This window comes from Cyprinodon variegatus, unplaced genomic scaffold (assembly GCF_000732505.1).
Source record: "Cyprinodon variegatus isolate N-32 unplaced genomic scaffold, C_variegatus-1.0 Scaffold310, whole genome shotgun sequence".
Classification (NCBI taxonomy): domain Eukaryota; kingdom Metazoa; phylum Chordata; class Actinopteri; order Cyprinodontiformes; family Cyprinodontidae; genus Cyprinodon; species Cyprinodon variegatus.
The window spans coordinates 104,782-118,673 of record NW_015150763.1 but is presented as its reverse complement, the minus strand read 5'-3'; the positions used below and the strand labels follow the sequence as shown (position 1 = coordinate 118,673).

The window sequence follows — 13,892 nt, the reverse complement described above, 5'->3', positions numbered from 1 at the left end:
CTGGCTGTGCTTTTGCGCCCACGCACCCCCCTTTAAAAAGTTTAATTTATTTACCCTAACATCTCACTTACCTTGCCCCTCTGCCCCTTACTGCTCTTAGTTTTCATACAACTCCTCTATCACTTTCTCCCACAAAGGGACACACTTAGAGGACTTATTTCAGTCGCCTTATCCGCAGTGCGGCTTCTTGGGGGACATTGCAGGAATTCTCATTGTTGCTGTATCACATAGTTTCTTGCTTGCAAGTCTCTGATAACGGTAATTAGGGCCATACGCTTCATTTTAGCAAACCGACACAGAAAAGACAGAAAAAAGGACAAAGCATGTGTTAACATGTGACCCCCAGCAACCTGTTGCACTGCAGGTTAGGTCATTTGAATCACTGCTACACAGAACTAATAAGAAGGTTCCTGCAACATGTCGTTTTGTTGCTTTCAGTATTTGTTGTTAGATTTGTGATCACTACAGCATTTTGATCATTTCTACCATCTAAGAGGATATCAGTAGGCTTAGGGCCACACATATATGTATATACACTGCTCACAAAAAACAGGAACACTTAAACAACACAATATAACTTTGATTAAATCATGTGAAATCAAACTGGCGACTTTGGAAGCAACACTGACAATTTCACATGCTGCTGTGGAAATAGAATAGAAAACAGGTGGAAATTATTGGCAATTAGCAAGACACAGTCAATAAAGGAGTGGTTCTGCAGGTGTTGGTGGTGCTTTACCACTCATTGTAGCAGGAGACAGACTCTACAACCCACATAAGTGGCTTAGGTAGTGCATCTCATTGAGGATAGCACATCAATGTGACCTCTGGAAAGAAGGTTTGCTGTCTCTACCAGGAGATGTGATGGAGGCCATAGGAGGGCAACAACCCAGCAGCATTACTGCTATTTGCACCTTTGTGAAAGGAAAAACAGGAGATGCACTGCCAAAGCCCTGCAAAATTTCTTCCAGCAGGTCATAAAGGTGCATGTCTGCACAAATAGATAGAAACCAACTCTATAAGGATGGTATGTGGGCCTGACGTCCTCAAAATGGGGTTGTGCTCACAGCCCAAAACCATTCAGGACACTTGGCATTTGCCAGAGAACATCAGGATTGACAAATTCACCACTGTCACCCTGTGCTCTTCCCATATGAAAGCAGGTTTACACTGAGCACATGGGACAGACGTAACAGAAACTGGAGACACAGTGGAGAGCAATCTGCTGCGTCCAACATCCATCAGTGTGACCGGTTTAGCAGTGGGTCAGTAATAGTGTGTGGTGGCACCATATGTTGGTGTGGTTGGCCCTGGGTTCCTCCTGATGCAGGACAATGCTAGACCTCATGAGGCTGGAGTGTGTCAGCAGTTCCTGCAAGATGAAAGCATTGAAGCTATGGACTGATCTGCCCATTCGCCAGACCGGAATCCGATGATCACATCTAGGACATCATGTCGCGATCTATCCACCAATGTCATGTTGCACCACAGACTGTACAAGAGTTGGTGGATGCTTTAGTCCAGGTCTGGGAGGAGAGCCTCATTTTGACCTGTTTTAGGAACATTACATCAAATTGGTTAATGCATTTGGTTTCCATTGAAGATTTTTGTGTGATGTTTGTTGTCAGCACATTCAACTTTGTGCAAAACAAAGTATTCAAGAGTTATATTTTAGTTTTAAGTATCTAAAAGTGATACAAAAACCATGGTTTAGCATGAAAATAATCAAACTAAATTTAAAGGTGGTGTGTGGTGTGGAGTTGAGGTAAGAGGCATATGGTTCTTTTGAGGTGTTGTGGAAACCCAAGTTACTGAAACACCTATAACAACTATTTTGAAAACTGCCCATGAGTTACAGCAACATTTAATTTCCTTTTGGGATTGATAAAGTATTTTTGAATTGAATTGAATTAAATAATGAAGATCCATAGGTATGATAGGGGGCTCATTGAGTTCCCATGAGTCCGTATTTTCATGGTCACTAAAGCTGTTTAGCAAAACGAGGTTTAAAATTACCTCTTTTTTTTCCCCTGGAAGATTGTAGATTTTGATCAAATTTTGTTTGAACATAAAAAAACAGGTTTTCTTCGTTTTTTTTGGGTTTTCATTTTTCCACCTGATGCTGAAACATCCATCGTTGTGTAAAGAAACAAAAAAATGAACCGATTTTCTGTCTTGACCCACCCCCCCTCCCCACCACCAGCCCCCGTCTGTGTTTTTCACCTCAAATTACACGTTTGATGATACATCTTCCTGCCACTGTTCCATTATAACCATTAGGACCATCACCAGTTAAGGAATGTGACGCTTCAGGGGTGAAAGTCTTCTTCTTCACTAACCATTTGATTGGTGCTCATTTTGTGGTCTGCTTCAAAGAAAAGAGGTTGCTGGTTCTGTTCCCCCCTCCAGCCACAAATGATGCTTAGATAAAAACTTTATTTCTGCCTCAGCTTTACCAAAAATATTTTGTTTGCTTCGAGCAGGAGGCAGCAGGACTTTGGTTTGTTAGAATTTGAAACATGTGCCAAACATTTTCAAAGCTTCTGTTTACTCATTTGCTCTCTTCTTTGTCCCCCAGGCCGACTTGTTTCCTGGCGCTCTTGTGTACTTCGGCTCAGACGTCAAAGCAGGTTTTTTTACTCATATTTTAATGCCGGCTTCAATTAGATACTTGTTTTTGCAGAGCTCTGTAATGCAACCCAATTTTACCCTACAGATTTCTACATAAAGAGAGATATTCTTGAGACCTCTGTTTCAGCCCTGCAAGCCAACAAGTCCATTGCAAGGTATCTACATGTGTCTCTGTGTATAATCGTGCACCTGGTGGCGTGTGTGTATGCATGTGTACTCGTATACTGCAGCAACCAGCCTATTTTCCTGTCACAAAGCTGTCATCATTGGAATCCCTTTGAGGTTTTGCCTAAACAGCAGGTGCCCCATACGCCCTCATTTCCTCCTTACACACACTGAAAGACACGCACACACCAAGTTCCAGTGTTTCTAAAGATAGAGCCTAAAAGTGACCCTGAGCTGCTTTAACAATGTTGTCTTAGCTGTCCTGCCAGGAAAATAACACGGCCCTGATCAAAAGCAAACATCCCTGAGTGGAGCAACACACCACTTATATATATATTTTTTTTTATATTTTTACTGTAGCTGCATGCTCCGCTCTCCAGAGGCCTCTTCCACTTCTGCAGCCATCGAGGATCTGCCGCCGTTGCCCTCTGAAGAAGCAATCCATGCTGAGCCAAAGGCTGTGCAGGAACAGCCTGAACCATCTACACATAAACAGACTGGATCTGATCCTAGCAAGGTGCCCAAGTGGCTCAAACTGCCAGGTGAGAAAAGGACGTACAATAAACACACTTAAGTTAGTCTAGCTGCTTAAATCCTGTTTATGGTTAAAGAATCTGGGCCAAAGACGATGGTGATTCCCTATGTTCTACCCTATCCTAACACAGTTTCTCTCATTTTCTAAAAGTTAGATTAAGATCCCTGGGTGTTAAGTGCTTTCATCTGTGTTTATTAAACATGCAAAGCTCAGCAACTGTAGGTTTAAATCCATACATACATGCGTACATACATACGTAGGTAGATAGGTAGGTTTGTTTCTGTACCAGAGAGGATTTCTGTCTCTTATTCTTTTTCTCGCCCTAATAAACCTTTAAAATGAGGTGACCAGGAAGTTTCTTGATCAGAGGGCCACAGTGCCTCAGATAGCTTTAGTCCCTCATCTCAGAGTTGGAATGAAACCTATTTGTGTTGTTAACATTATGATTGTTTAGTGGCTTGGATTTTACCATCGTCTGAACGCTCTGAAGGCGTTTATTTCCTAAGGCGTTTAATATAAGCTATCATTTACTGGAGTTTCCTGGGTCTTAATTGCTGAACTACAGTGCAGGTTTTATATAAAGACCAATCAGATTTAGATAAAGGCTTCGATGCTGTACACCGCCAAAAGTATTTTACCCAAATATTTAGATTCATATTATTATATTATATTAATAAACTGCTTTTTTTGTGACAATTTTAACACAAACCTATTAAATACATTATTCAATATGCAATAATTAATATAATAAATAATATAATCAACAGGTCTAAATATATGTAGTATTAATAAAGTATACTTGACTCAAATGAACACTAATGTGTGTATTTATTAGAGAAGCACCGATCCGATACTTGGATCACATATTGGCTCCAATATTGACTACTGTTTTTTTCCGGACTAAAGGCCACTACTTTGTTCTCACACTTTGAACCATGCAGCTCAGGTGATGGGGAAGCCTTTCTGTGGATTTTTCCCAACTGCCAGTTAATTGTTAAAGTTGTTAATAAGTCAAATAAATTACAATTATATTTGTATTGTTACCTTTTTTAACAACGTTTATGTCAAGGCTAAAGCCTCACCCACGTGGCAAGATATGGTGTATTCATTCAACAGTTGAATGGGATCAGCATCAAGTCTTGGGCAATAAGCTCAGCTCGGGTCGAATTTCCGGACTGGATCTAGATAAAAACAATTGGTGTCTCTCTAGTAATTAATACAAATACATATAGTTTATTGTTTTAAATTGCATTCCCATACCCTGATATTATGCAATTCAAACAATAAACTTTGTTGTTTTTTTATAAATACGCTCATTAGTATCAATGTATAGACCTGATGATTATGTTATTTCAAATAAATAAGCTTTATTATACAAATTCATTCAAGTTTATTTAATAGGCCCGTGTTAATATAATCTCAAAAAGTAAATGGGAATTTATTATGAAATATAACTACATGAATCGTATCATTTGTGAGAAATGTTTTTGGTAACAGTTCAGTCTAGTTCAGACTTGTTCGGGGTTTAACTTGTTTTATTTTAATTTTCATTCTTGTTTAATTGTTCAAGCTGCATTAAGTACATACCTCCAAATACTGAAAACAGAAATAAAAACCGCGGTAGATCTGAACGCTCAGATGATCAGGATGGATGTTTGTTATGATGGCTGGGGGTAAATACCACGTCACAGCCTCTGGTCCCTAGGGTCAGAGTGCTTCTCTGCTGTTGTCATGGTAACCATATTGGTGTTTTCTTCCGTGGTATTTGCTCCGGTCTCTCTCCCCTCTGGGTTGTTTGGGTTTTCCTGTGTTTTATTTTCTGGCTGATCTCTGTGTGTGTCCCCCTCTCAATGGAGCTGTGGCTGTTTTCTCTTTCAAGAAGAAAGTTGAAAGAAAAAAATACAGACGGAAGGGCGCTCAACAAGGATTATAGATTCCATGTGTGGACTGGTGCACGGATACACACTCACAGTAGACTCTCCTTACTGCTGTTGTGCTCATTTCTGAGGGTGACAATAGTGACGCTTCAGGAGTGCTGTGCTGCATTCAAAATGGAGACATCCACTTCCTGCCTTTAACTGGCCGTGTGTTCATTTGTTTTTACTTGCATTCCTTCTTCAATTTAATCAGTGTTTACCTGTTGCAAAAAAATTATGTACAGCTCAGAAAAGTCTGGAATTTAACAATTTAGCACTCTAAATGTATTGAAAGACTTCTATTTATTGACTTTATTAACCAACCATCCATGCACCCTCCACACTTGTCAAATTTAGAAGTATATTCTATTGAAATGATAAAGTTTGGTTCAGAGAAGCTTGAAATCCCTAAAATGTATCTCTAGAAAAATAATTATAGATCATATCCATTTTTTGGGCATTTATTGCCACTAGATATTTAATGATCTCTGTTTGCAGGGATAATTAGCCTTGATCATTTTGAAAATAGTGTAAATTTAAAATGATTTCTTTATTTTTCATATGTGTATATCTGATAACAGAAGCCCATAGATATGCAGAGTGGTGATTACTGTGAAGCCTATAGGGCCTAATTAAATTATTCATAATCCATGAAATTTTTTATTTATTTATTTACTTTTCAGCCTCAAACGAAAATAATTCCACATTATTCTGTACTATTTACAAACTGTCAGAGGCATAGAGTTATAAAGAAGTTTAAAGCAAAGAAAAAGTTTCTGATTGTGATTTAAAATCTAGAACATCATGTCCATTAACACACGGATTGGCCTGTCCCTATCTTTTTATTTTATAACAAAAATTTAAGTTTTGCTAATGGAAAATGTCTAGTGTTTGAGTGCTTATTATTTACAAACCTTTATCTATTTACTTTTTGCTTCCCAGGTAAGAAATAGATCCTGTGTTTGTTGAAGAGAGAAACCAGAGCTGTAGCTGGACCTTCGCTGGCCTTCTAGAGGTCCTGATCCACCAGAACGCTTCTGCTCCCGGCTGGTTTTAGTGGAGATTAAAGGCTGAAGATGGTTGCTGTGATTCATTCCAGTCTGTTCTTGTAATAAAGAACGAAGTGTTAAGTGATGGACAGATGATTGAATAAAGATTGCCGACTAAGCATTAGCTGTTGTTTCATTTATTTACATCCTTTTTTCCTCCAACCATCCATCCTTTCCCTTATGTTAGGTCTGTTGATTCATGAGGTCCTCTTTCTTTTCAACCTCTCAGTTTTTGCAGGTTGTGCTTTCAAAGGTCATCTCTATGTAAGTATTTATTGTTAAATCCTTGAATGTCTGCCAAGTCCCATTACATCCTTCCTGCCCTCAGCTGACATAACCCACCCGGGTCCCTTATCTCTAAGTCTATAGAATATTATGCAAGATAGGATTTTGAGAGATCATTATGGTGGGGAAACCGGATTCACCGACCATTTGTCTTCACTCTTTAGGCCCCACCCTCTGTCAACAGGCAGGTGGACAACCAGATGAATGCGCACTTTCATCTGGTTTGGTCTGCCGCGGTTTCCGTAGACTCGTGAACGCGCTTTCAGGAAATCCTATACACTACTGTTTATGCTCTAAAAACATTCTAAATGACTTCGTTTCGAGTAAATTCTGGATGCTACCCACTCAGGACACTTGGAATACATTGGACGAGCAGTATGGAGGAATATTGACACGTTTTTTGTGGACTTTTATGGACCTTTCTGCCTCGGGCACCATAGACCTCCATTATTTGAATGTCAGCAGACAGCAAGAAGCCTGCCAGATCTCCAGATGCATTTGAGATATCAAAAAAGTACTCCAGAGTGTTGTTCAGCATGGGGGTGAGTAGAAAATGAAGGCTAATCATGTTTTGGGTGAACTATTCCTTTAACATCTATTTAAGGTTGTTTTCATCATTTTGTGAGCTGTGCTACATTCTATGAGGCTAAATTAGGTTTAGTTTATCTTCAAGTTAATCTTCATAAGAGACATCCGGTTCGACCAACTTTGGGTTAAAAGCAACTGAAAAGTCAGACTTCATTATATTTGTGTAAGTTTTAATTATTCTAAACAACATTTTCTCTCCAAAGTCTTTAAGCAACATTACTTTCTGTACAATTTGACTTTTCGGGAAAAAATTGTTCCATAAGTTTTGTTGTGTGTGTGCACGGTTGGTTCATGATGATCATGTTGTCTGTGCTGAAGGTTCTGAAATCAACACAGCTCCATCTCCATGATGGTAGATGGAATATCGCCCTCACAGTCAAGCATCTCTCATTTGGTTCAAAAGTTATTTAGGAAATATGGGTTTGACATCTGACCTGACATCTCAAGCTAAAGACATGCTGCCATCTTTTTATTCTCTAACGACAAAGACTTTCTTCCAAACAAACATCCAAACAAGCCTCACGACTTCAGCCTTTTTCTGATCTTATAGTCCTTGCTTTAACAACAGGGTTTGCACTTGACAATATACTCTTTCTTGCTGCAGAATGAGGCCCTGCACAAGAGAAATGATTTATATTCTATTTCAGATTGACGAGCAGCAGCTAAACAGTTTTATCTCCAGCGTTTTAATCCAGCTATCACCTTAATATGTTAAAACACAAGAAAATTAACTATGGTGATGAATAACAGGACATACATATTGAGAAAACGTGAAGCTAAGTCTAAATTGGTGATTTCAAAAATTATCATCATTATAGTTATTGTTTAAAGTTGCCTACAGCTATCAACACCTACAACGCCTGTTTAAAAAAATAACGTATGAGTTACTGCAACTTTTAATTTCCCTAAATGATTAATAGCTGCTATGTAACTTGTATTGCTCCCTTTTTTGTAAATGTTGAAGTCAGCAAATTGGAGACTAAATACTAGCTTATTAGTTTTTTTTATTTTGTTTCAGCATTTTTGTTTAAAACATTACTCTCTGACACCAGCAGGGGGAGACAAAGACCTGAAGATTGAAATCGAAAATAAGTTTGGGAATAAAAATAAACCCCTGTTAATATCGCGTAGTTTGTATTTATCGAGACATTTGCTATGTTAACTTCATGAAATTTGAAAAAGGGGAGGCTTTTCTTAATAATAAACCTTGCTTATGTGCACTTAAAAAATGTTAAAAGTAAAAGAGAGTGTTAACCAGTATTGTATGTTACTTTAATGAAAACAGATCCAACCAAAACATCTGATCTCTTATAATTAGAGGCCCAGGGATTGGGTTTTACCTGAATTGACTGATTTTCTTTGAGTTTTGACCCCTGGACTCTCTTTTGCCAATCTAAACTTGATTTTCAAGGACCATAAAAGGTATAACAAATATTTAAACTAACTTATGTTTTGAATCACCATTTAAATATAACAGACATTTAACCAAAACTATACTGCAGGTTGCTTTTCTGAGAAGATAAACTTTTAAACCTGAGGGGTTGAATGAGTTAAATGTCAATTCAAAGCCTAAGTGCTTAAAGTTGACCTGCATTTTTTTAAATGCAATTTTATTAAATGTTTTTCATTTTGAAAAGTTCACACATTCTCTCCATGTACTCTGTCTTCCTCCCACAGCCCAGAAACATGCAATGTAAAAGAAATATTTAAAACAAACTATAGAATTAACCCAAAAAAGCAAAGGCAACAATTTACATTCAGTTTGGTTAAATAAATATACAACTACTTTGTTAGTAAAGTGCATCTAATTTCAATACCTTGGAAACACCAGGAGAAATTCAGTAAGGTATAACCAAACTTGGAGACCAGCTGTTATCAGAAGTTGAATATTTGGCTCATTTGTCTTTGCTAATTAACTCAAGCATCAGTCTGAGGCTGAAAATCGAAGCCTTCTCACAGATTCTCAGTTGAGTTTTGGATGCACTTTGACTGGACCATTCTAGCACATGAATGTCCAAATATTCCAGACGTCCTGTGAAGGTAAAATTCTATCTCTATCTCAACTCTTTACCTGCCTCTAACAGATTTTTTGGTTTTGTTAGATTTAGCTCCATCTATCTAGCCATCCACTCCCGCCAGCGTGCTGTTACCCGTTGAAGAAAATCACCTCTGCATCTTAATGATGTCACTACCGTGCTTTACTGTGGAAGAATGGTGCGTTCAGGAGGGGGGATGTTGCTTTTCCTCCACATTTGGCATGTATTGCATGTAGACCAACACATTTCCATCTAATCTGAGCAAAGATTCAGAGCACCTTCTTCCATGTTTGCGGTTTCACCCAAATGTTTTATCACTGAATCTGAATGAAATATGTGGAAGTTTGTGCTTATAGTGACAATGTTCCCTGCATGTGATCGGCTAATAACTCAGAGGCTCTGTGATGTGTCTGCATTCCCCAACTCCACACCCAACCACATGACCCTCCACCTCTTCACTCAGTGACAGCCCATCCCCAAATAACTTTCATTTTGCTCTGACTGACCAGTAGCACCCCCCCTCCTACATCAGAGCACAGGCAGGAGAAAGTGTGTGAGAAGAAGTGTGTCTCAGCGAAAGTAAAAAGATGAGAGGTTGGGGTTTTTTTTGTTCACTAAGGTTTACTTTTCTAAGCTGAGCTTCAGGTCTGGATCAATCGCTGATGGGGACCTGTGGAGGAATTTAAAAACGTCATGCTTCCTGTGATTGAGGAGGATCGGTCAGCAGAGAGGTGAGTGTCCCACTGCCGACCCTGATTAGGCTCTGACGGGAGATCTCAGATATGCATCTCGCTTTGGTGTACTCACTGACACACTCTGATTCATCAACACAGAAATAACGCTTTACATCCCAGGTGTTGGAATATTAGAACAAGCTGAAGTTCTGAGATTAAACTGAAAGTGTAAATGTGGACACCCTTAAATTAATACCATGTTGTATGACCTTTAAATCCATGTATCTTCTCGGGTACAGTTCTCCCATCTGCAGCAATCAGTCTCAATAATCTGAAGTTAGGTGCACAATTAGGATTTTTCTTACAACTTTTTCAGCTGAAGCTGCAGATTGTAGAAAAATTACAAAGGATGAGAATGTCATTGTGTGAGTTTGGAGAAGGATTGTTGAAAATCCCCAGCATATACAGTAGCATGGCAGAAAATTGACGTTAAAAACTGGAATAAGAAAGTCTATTTCTTTTTAATGAATGACTATAGAAATTGATTCAAGATGTCTAATAAGCTGCAAGGAACTGTACGTTGCTAGAACTTGTTATATTCTAAATGAAAAGATAGACATTCATATTTCTGGGTGATAGAGGAACATTTATCTCTCTAGAAAAACCCAACACATCCAGCAAAGGATCAAATATCCCCAAACCATGTGGAAGAGAGTGTGATGGCCGGATGAGACCCCATGCCCACCCACAGTAACACATGGGAGTGCCTGCAATGGGCTCCGCAGTTTAATTTTTGGAACCGAGGTTGCTTTATTACAATTTGGCTCAAAGTTAGATTTTTTTAGCTGGAAAGCTGGAGAGAAAAGCAACCAAAATAAAATCCAAGTGAGGTTAGTGGAGAAGAGGAGGTGTCCTCCTTTCAATCTGGGGACCTTTTGCCCAGACAGACTAAACATGCTGGATTCTGATAGACTCACATCAGAAAATGTTTGTTAAATTGAAATAGAAATGTCTTTTTTTATAGTAGCTTAAGATTCATTGTATGTGGACTGTATCAAACAATGTTTTTAATGCTGGTAAAGATTCTCAGTCATCCATATCATAGTCATTCCAGTCATCCAGGCCAACAATTTCCCCTAACGACCCCCTTCAGAGGCATAGGCCAGTATTGGGTATTGCAGGCTACCAAAAAACCCAAACGACTCCCCATTCCAAAGGGATGGACTCATTCTTCTGGTTCAATTTGCATGTTTTCTAAGCAAAAACAAGACTTTGTTTTGGGCTACTCTATAAAGCTTTGAACTCAACGCTAACTCTGACATTTTGAGTTGAGAAAGCTTCCTGAATGGGAAGCGAAACATCTTCAAACTTGGAAATAAAGTCCAGTAGATTGTTTTTAGGAAATATTTTTAATGTTTTGTCAAGATTTGTTTTACTTTCTACAGACCGCATTTATTAGTTTACTGTATTAATGTGTAAATAGATTTTACGTGTTTTTGCTCCTTAGGAGCCTTCTTTCTTCTCCTCTTTAAAAGCACCTTTGATATTCTCAGACATTTAAAAAGACTAAGAGGAAATTTTTTGTATTTGTTTGTTAAACCACCTGACCTCTCAATCATTGAAGCACCGAAAGGTTTCTAAGCTCAAGCGTTTGACCAGTGTTGTGTCAACAAACAGGTTATTTAGCAAGAAACAAATTAGAAATGGTATCTTTGTGCCCTTTAAGAGAAACCTAACCCGAAGAACTCCCACTTATTTCAACGGGTTCATAAAAAACAAGAATAATCCTTTATGCAACTGCTATATTTAAAATCTATCGGCCTTCTAGCTTAAACCCATTCTTTATCAAACTCTTTATAAGAGAGAAAGCATAAAAGTCTGGCAAAGAGGTTTTTATTTTTTTGATTGCAAGAAGTTTTTAACCCAATCCCTCCATTTCTCTGCTTCACAGATGTCCTGAAGAAGAAAAAAGCTGAAATTTAAATCTGTTTCTGGACGTCCATCTTTCCATTGGTTAACTTGCTGTCAGCCATGGACTCCCAGGGGGGTCCGTACCTCAATAAGGGGGCTCTCGTGTCCCCCCTTGGGGCTGCCCGTCTCTCCCAGTTAGCTATGGGCTGTGCTGTGATCGCCATGGTGACCCACAGTGCAGGGTACAGCGGGTCACAGGGCATGTTCTGCATGGGGGCCTGGTGTTGCTGCTTCGCCATGACGGCGGCCGTGTTCTTCCTGGACGCCACTCGTCTCTACAGCTGCCTGCGGGTGTCCTGGGACAACCTGACGGTCACCTGGGCGGCCTGCGCCACGCTCATGTAGGTCACAGAAAACACTCCTCAACCAATCTCTGAGGTTTTACCTCGATACTGATTGAACTTTATCAATACTAAAATACACAGTAAAAATAATCCAGGTTCAATTTGATTTCATCTTTTTATTTCTGTATGATGATACAGACCCTATCATCATCATCATCCTCAAATTTTAGTTCTTAGATATATAACAAATGTAGAAGGATTCATTTTGAAATAAAAAAATGCAATTTCTCTCTTTATTTAGTCTCTAGATCAATTTAATTTTTTTTTTACAGTTTTGTTTGATGGTTTTCTTTGTTTTTTTGTAAAGGAAGCTGATTTCAAATTGTGATTAATAGCATGTGTCATGGATTTCTACATGTTTTATGATGTGTGAGGGGGGAAAAAATGAGAATAAATCCCAGCAAGGTAAATGTTTTTTTACTGATGTGTCGGTAATATTTTAAAATGCTGCTGTAAAAATATAGAACACAGAGTCTGGAACCTTATGTTTTTTTTTAATAAGGCCTAATAGTTTGGTTATCTGAATTTGGCTTTGAAGTGGAAAGCCTGGATCCTTTAGAATCTTTGTTTAGGGTAAATAATACAAAACAGAGAAAAATTATGACAAAGGTATTCTGCATGCCNGACCTAACTAAGCTGGAGAAGACATGCAGAATGATGTGGAAAAATAAACCCTAAAACAGAAGATTTAAGATGAAAAAATACACACTAGTAGGAATCCTTATGGAATTCCTTTTGGAAAAATAAGGGGGGAAAAAAACTCATTTAGTCATTGTTGAGTATTATGAGTGGAAATTTTATTCATAATGGAATAAATCTGTAAAATAATACAAAACAGAGAAAAATTATGACAAAGGTATTCTGCATGCCAGGTCCTACGCTAGCTCTCAGAATATGGTTCTTAACCAAAAAATTATGATTGCTCCCCCTCGGGTCAGCGGTCAGTTACTTTTTCTGCCTCAAGAGAAGTGTTTATCAGTCATAGCATCTCCCTCACAGATAAAGGTCTATCTCTTGATATATAATAGAGATGGAATGAAGCAGAATGATGTGTAGTGGTCCCTATGTCTTCCAGCAGCCCAAGCCTATAGCAGCATAAATAGCTCAGCATAACCTGTGTGTCTCTAACTATGAACTATATCAAGAAGGAAAGTTTAGGAAAAGGCGGTAAGGTGCTGCCACTTGATATCCTACTTCATGAAGAGCTACCTTTACATATAAACGTTGCGAAAACAGTTTGGAAGCATTTCCCTTTCTTTTTCTTGCAAATTAAAAAAATTTACCAATAGGTACCAATAATCTCTTTTCTTTCATCATACTCACATAAATGCTGTTTTCTTCTTTGTTATCAAGAAATGTTGAACCTTTAGTGGTATATTGAATAAAATTATTTGACTGATTTATCCATTCAAAAGCCTAAAAACAGAACTAAAACCATTTTGTTCATATTTAATGGGTTTTATAAAGCTTGACTGGGTACATTTAAAAGACATCAATAAGTACAATAATTAAAACTGTGAAGAAGAAACAATATGGAAACTTACAAGAATATTATGCCTTTAAAAGTTCAGGCATTTTATGTACTATATATTGTTCTTCTATATAATATATTCATTACATCTTTATATATAATATATATAAAGTGTTATACAGAGATGGGAAGTAACGAAGTACAATTACTTCGTTACTGTACTCAAG

The 13,892-nt window shown here is 38.2% G+C and overlaps 2 protein-coding genes across 2 annotated transcripts in view; both read left to right on the top strand.

Moving 5' to 3' along the window:
- aspscr1 (alveolar soft part sarcoma chromosome region, candidate 1) overlaps positions 1-6,415 on the top strand; it is a 35,873-nt gene extending 29,458 nt beyond the window's left edge. The window contains exons 14-17 of the mRNA XM_015384354.1: positions 2,579-2,630; positions 2,717-2,786; positions 3,157-3,338; positions 6,190-6,415. Of these exons, the coding sequence (XP_015239840.1) occupies positions 2,579-2,630; positions 2,717-2,786; positions 3,157-3,338; positions 6,190-6,200 (315 nt within the window). The 3' untranslated portion in view covers positions 6,201-6,415. The remainder of the gene's footprint in view (positions 1-2,578; positions 2,631-2,716; positions 2,787-3,156; positions 3,339-6,189) is intronic.
- A 3,296-nt stretch (positions 6,416-9,711) lies between these two features.
- Positions 9,712-13,892, top strand: part of LOC107090764 (myeloid-associated differentiation marker-like protein 2) — a 6,835-nt gene continuing 2,654 nt past the window's right edge. The window contains exons 1-2 of the mRNA XM_015384328.1: positions 9,712-9,936; positions 11,831-12,191. Of these exons, the coding sequence (XP_015239814.1) occupies positions 11,911-12,191 (281 nt within the window). The 5' untranslated portion in view covers positions 9,712-9,936; positions 11,831-11,910. The remainder of the gene's footprint in view (positions 9,937-11,830; positions 12,192-13,892) is intronic.